This window comes from Poecilia formosa, unplaced genomic scaffold (assembly GCF_000485575.1).
Source record: "Poecilia formosa unplaced genomic scaffold, Poecilia_formosa-5.1.2 Scaffold446, whole genome shotgun sequence".
NCBI lineage: Eukaryota > Metazoa > Chordata > Actinopteri > Cyprinodontiformes > Poeciliidae > Poecilia > Poecilia formosa.
In genome coordinates, this window is record NW_006800385.1 from 110,263 (window position 1) to 116,191 (window position 5,929).

Below are 5,929 nucleotides of genomic sequence, written 5' to 3' on the forward strand. Positions count from 1 at the left end.
ATCGATGTGAATCCAGCCTAAATCAGGTCAAAATCTCCTGGCTTTACGTTCCTGTCAGAAACTGATTGCTGTTGAAGTTGTCGGCTCATTTTGAGAAATTATTTTCTGTCAGTTCGACCATCATCCTAACTCTTGTTTCCCACCGGGTCTCTGTAAAGTAACTGAAGTTACTCTGATCTCACTCGGCTGTGAGTTCTTGCTCCACGTTAAAATGTGTAGAAATATTTTAATCAAGCAGAAATAAGAAACTCTAGTAGAAACTAAACCACCCACATTTACCTAGCTCTTTAAGCAGGGAGCCGTTCTCCGACTTCCACCTCTCCTTTTTCTTGCCGGTGCCATGCTTCCTTCTCTCTTTGCTTTTATCCTTCACTCCATTCTGCTTCCTCTTTTCTGCCTTCTGGGTTTTCTCTGCAGGGAGACAGAAGACGGGCTCAGGTTAGGGATTTAGCTGATCTACTCAGTTTAAGGTAGATTTAGCTGGAAAGTAACAGCCTGGGGAACCGAATCATTCCAGGTTGAAGTGAAGCTGCACACTCATCAGAATCTGGTTTCCTTTTCTGTCGGCGTTTGATTCGTCAAGTAGAGCCTCATTTACATCTGGGAGAAGCGACGCATTAACTGCTGTGTCTGAGCCGTCAGCCCTGGGCGACAAAAATGCTCCTTCTGCACCAACATTGTGAAAATATTTTAGTTATTGTCCATTTGTGGCCTTTGGATTATTTTGTGTGGCAATTCAAGAATGGCACAAATTTGGCCATCCAACATTTAACATTTTCCTTTTAAGAAGATTTAAATTCGCCACAGAAAATATCCTAAAAAGTTACAAACACCGAATTTTTCTTGAGTTTGCATTATTATTATTATTAATATTATTATTGTTGTTGTTGTTGTTACTGTTATTAGTCATGCCAAAACCATCCATTACATTTGCCTAAAAACAGCAAATGTAAGAAATGTTTTACTTTTGTTGCTGAGATTAAAATAAAAACATTGTATAGCTTAAAAAATGCTAAATACAAAGTTGAATAACTGTAAATATAAAGATGAATGTAAAATATTACATGTGCAGGTGAAGAATTTTTGCATTTTTACATGAAAAAAAAGTAAAATTTTGGCCCTGATTACTTTCTGCTTGGGGGTTTTGGACCTCGATGCAAAAGTTTGGACACCCCTTTATTACAATATTTTAACTTCTTTAATTAGGACAAAAACAATAAGCAGAGGAGAATTAAGCCCTCATTTATATATATATATATGTATATATATACACACACACACACACAATTTAAACATGTTAATGTTAAAGGGGCAGTTTTATCTGTTTTCCATGTGACATTTCACAGAACAATCAAATAACTGTTACTTGACATAAAAATGCTTTATATATATCAAATAGACGCGCCGTCTCTTTAAGAAGCTCCTGTTCTTTTACAGCAGCGCTCCTCCATTATGCTGTTATTAGAGCGTTTCAGTGAGGAGCAGCTCGTGTGATTAGCTCTGCAGACATTTAGCTCCACCAGGTTTCTGCTGACTGCTGCTGCCGCTAGTCTGGAGGGGTGGAGTGGGGGATTGGTTTCCATGGAGACGAAAGGATTTGCAACACTTCAGGCATGTTTCTGGTGAGGGAACAATGTACTAACCCTCACTTTAGTACATTTCACTGATTTGCCAATAAAGTGGCTTAGAGTTTTATTTAGTCTGTTAAAACGTTTCTTAATGAAGAGTCACTGTTTAACACATTAAACAGTGTGTTAAATTCATGCACATTTTAATAAGTTGTGAATCTTAGAAAAATGAATGGACCTTTCTAACTGAATCCTATATCTGCTTTTTCTGCTGTGCAAACCCAAAGTTTCAGTTAAAGCTGATAAACGATGTTCTCTCTGCGTCGTCATGGCTCCGACTGTAAAACACAATAACACGGCGAGAAAAGCTTGTTGCAAGTTCTCACTATGTGACAAGTTATTCATGTTTGTTCTGTGTAAAGTTCATTTGTTCCAGAAAATTAAATTAATAATTAGCAACAAAAGGGACAGAATCATTTTCTTTCAATCATAAAATATATTTTTTTGCAGTCTACTGTATTATTGAGAGAGGAATCAGTCGTTGAGCTCCACATGGAGCAGAAACACATGGGGATGTTTGCAGCCACAGCGTGGAGGGAAACGATGTGGAAACGCGCCGTCGCCCTCGCAGGGCGCCGCCATGTTTCCCTCGTTCCCTGGCTGCCGCGGCCAGTTCACCGGTTCTGCCTCCAGGATCCATCTGTGAGCGGCTCATTTTCCAAAGGACAGAAATCTAATCAGTGTAAGGTGTGGATTTTATATGGACTTATATGTAAATTGTCTGCCATGTAACACTTTGTGTACACAAGTTTTTTCCTCCAAATCTCAGCTTCCTTTTGTTTCTCCACTTCTGACTCCTAATCAGTCGTTTACAGTTTGACTTACCCTGATGACATCACTAGATGGCGCCGCCGTTTGACCCAGTTACTACAGATAAAAACAGCGACACGCTGCAATGCCATGGATTTCATAACACCGTGAGACGGATGTATTAAATGTTTTTAGGTACAGAGTGAAAGCACAGCAGCCTTTAAATGTAAATGGTTTTACTATCAGTGGCTCCTTACAGACAGGATGTTTAGACAGGTCTCAACATCCAAACCTCCATAAATACCAACTATCAAAGTGAAGTTTTTCTCTGTATGTGAAGAGTTGTTCTGTTTTTGGGTTTTTTCTGTCCAGATGGAGGAAAGTTATTGTTAAATACTGGAGAGTGTAAATCCTGCTGCTGCTTCAAGGTCACTCTGAACTTGAGTGAAGGTTTCAGGTGAATGCTGTTTTATTTTTACTAAATGATTGGGAATCGCTGCAGGTACGTCCACCAAATCTCTCCTGGTTCAGCAGAAACATAAAATAATCTGGAAAACCTGCAGAGTTAACTCCTGGGAATCTCCCAGGAAACTGTTTTTTGTGAAAAAGATCACAATCTCCCGATCTCCAACATGTTCCTCTGCTCTTCCTAATCTGATCTTGTTCTTTTAGAAAAGGAGAAAACTAATTTTGGGCTTTTCAAGGGCAGCTGAAGGCGCCGCTGCAGAGTGTAGAAAGTTTCCCCTGCAGGTTGTAATCTCTGCACAAATCCAAGCATCAGCAGTAAACGCCTCCAGCGTTCCCCCCCATAAAAAAAAAGTGCCTTTTCTGATTCTCTTGTCCTTTCTCTCTCGCCTCTGCAGCATCATCCTTCCTTCTCTTGTTTAGAGGTAGAAACGGCACCGGGGGGTTTATCTCTGAAGTGTGTGATTAATTTTCTGTTTTTGCGGCGCATGAAGCCGTTGTGGCGCATTTCTTACCTGAGCTCATTAGTGCATTGAAAGTTGTTTTCCTCCTTCCTGCCTGAACTTCATTACTTTTCCCTCCACAGTCTCTTTTCTTCCTCATTACCTTCCTTGCCCTCGCCATCCTCCTCTTCGCTGTATTTTTAAAACTCGTACTTTTCCACTTGCTGAAAGCGGATCAGAGGCCGATACGAACCGCTGTCAGCTTGTCACCGGCGGCTCTGAGCTGGAATATAAATGTGGAGCGCTTTCTGAATAACAATAACTCCTCCAGTCTGCGTCTGCACAAATTTAACAGGAACACGCCGAGTCGAAAACATCCTGTGCTTCAATGAGCAACTGCTCCGAAACGATTAATCGTGATAAATCGATCAATGAAATAATCGTCAACTAATTTAGTAATTAATCATCAACTGGAGTACAGACTCAAACACTGAGTAGAAAATCAGGCAAACTGGACAAGATGTAAACATTTTCATGATGGTCGGTAAATCTGTTTGACCAGAACTTCTGAAATGACACTTTCAGCTTTTTTGGTTCAAATTCTGTTAAAAAATTAAATAATTTTTATTAAGCACCTTTTGCTATCCAATTAATAATTGGTTAATTACATAAACAGATCAGCTCCACACTGTATGGATGTGAAGGTCTGAGTTTTTCACATGTTGATGTTTGAAGGATTTTTAGCTACAACTGTTCACTAAACGATGTTATCGCAGTTTAGGAAATAAAATGTTTATTTTCTTGTTTAAAAAAGAAATTAAATTGTTTATTTTCATCTTGATTTGCTAATTCTCCACATACACAAAGGTAAATAATTTTTTTTAACTGTTTAAAAGCTTTGAAACACTGAAGTATTCAGCTCATTGATTGGTATTTGATCTAAATGTTTTATGTTTGAGTCGGAGCTGCAGGGACTTTTCTCTGCCCAGCCGTTTGCCTTATAGCGGTTCTGCCTCCTGTTAGCATGTCGCTAACTCTGAACGGTTAGCGACATGCTAACCATTCAGAGCGTGACTCATGCAACCCCAACATGAGGCAGCCTGGCCGAGTGTGGATGATGGACGGGGCAGCATGAGAGACACGCAGGAGGTCAAAGGTCAACTGTTCTGATTTGAGCAGGTGAGAGGAGAGATGTGGAAACAAAAGATCCACTCGGAAACTGATTTTAAAGACATGCTGCATCTTATTGTTTACATCTGGAAGTTTTGCGCGTGTCCAACGCTGCTGAAGTAGAACCACTAGCTAAATGAAACCTGGAGCTGTAAGGACTATTAAGTTAGTGCAGTGAATAATAAACATATTAAGCATTAGCTACCACTGCTATTAGCTAAGCTAACACAGCAGGTAGTAGATTAGCTACTTTAAACCCCCGCTCTACTGACGGTCTGTCAGAGTAGGTCTTGACGTCGCCTCTTTTATTTTTAACGGAACCGAAATAGAATTCCACAGCACATCTACATGTTAAGATTGTCATAGTCAAGCTAGCATAGCTGAGCTACTTTCCTCTCGTGCTATTTTTTCTTTACCTTCTCTAGCGGTCGTAGTGTTGACATATGGCATCAAAGCACTGCGTCTATTTTTCTTTTATGTATCAGGCGAACATTTCAGATTTGGCATGTTATGTTGACAACTTAACAGCTAAAACCAATGCTACTCATGGTTAGCGAGCAGCTTCATGCTGCTGATCTCCAGTGTTTGGTCAGCTGGTTTTGCTGCTTTATATCCTGTACAATGGCTGCTGGACACGACAAGAGTTTAGTTGTTGACTCATCATCCAGAAACCACTTGCTGCATTTTGGTTGGCTGTGCAGGAGGCTCCACTAATGCTTTTCAAAGATGTACGGTTGTATAATTGTGCATCTGTTTGCAGCCATTTTAACGTGCGAGTGTAAACATTGAGTTGGGGGCGTGGCCAGCAGCAGCTTGTTTGGATTTAAAGTGACAGAGACCCTAAAACTGCTCAGAATAGGCAGAACTGATAATTTACTGTAAAACATGAACGTTTTGTATATTTTGTATCGGCCGTAGATCTAACCTAACCTGCTCATCTTTCAGATTCCCATCCTGCTCCGATTGGTGGAAACATTTATTTTGCTAAAATATTAGTTATGGTTTTATTTCATCGCTGGATATTGATGCATCTATCGGTTTGTGTGAAAGAACAAACCAGCTGAAGAACCGTCTTTTTCTTGCCAAAATAAAACTGCAAAGAGGAAAATAAATACTAGGAGGATTCTGCAAATGAGAGAAAATCACAGCAACAGATGGAGGAGAAAAATAATTAGAGGATGAGAGAAGAAAACAGGAGGGGAAAGATGGTGAGTTACATGACAAATCATTCTAGCAGACAAGCTCATTCTTCACTGTGCTGCTCTTTATCACAACACACACACACACACACACACACACACACACACACAACACACACACCAGCTATTGGCTCTAATCTAACTCCTGTGGCAGTGTGAATAGATATGGCTGTTTAGTGCCAGCAGCTCCTGCTACCTGATGGCAGCAATCTGCTGAGTCAGCAGCTCTGGAAGAGTGTGTGTGTGTGTGTGTGTGTGTGTGTGTGTGTGTGTG

General features: G+C 40.3%; 1 protein-coding gene across 4 annotated transcripts in view; it reads right to left on the reverse strand.

The window, feature by feature from the left end:
- jade2 (jade family PHD finger 2) overlaps positions 1-5,929 on the reverse strand; it is a 135,759-nt gene that overhangs the window by 11,788 nt on the left and 118,042 nt on the right. For 2 of the 4 annotated variants that reach the window (XM_016663792.1, XM_007577568.2), the window contains exon 12: positions 280-411. The exons of the other annotated variants lie outside the window; for them this stretch is intronic. In XM_016663792.1, the coding sequence (XP_016519278.1) occupies positions 280-411 (132 nt within the window). The remainder of the gene's footprint in view (positions 1-279; positions 412-5,929) is intronic. 4 annotated transcript variants of the gene reach the window in all.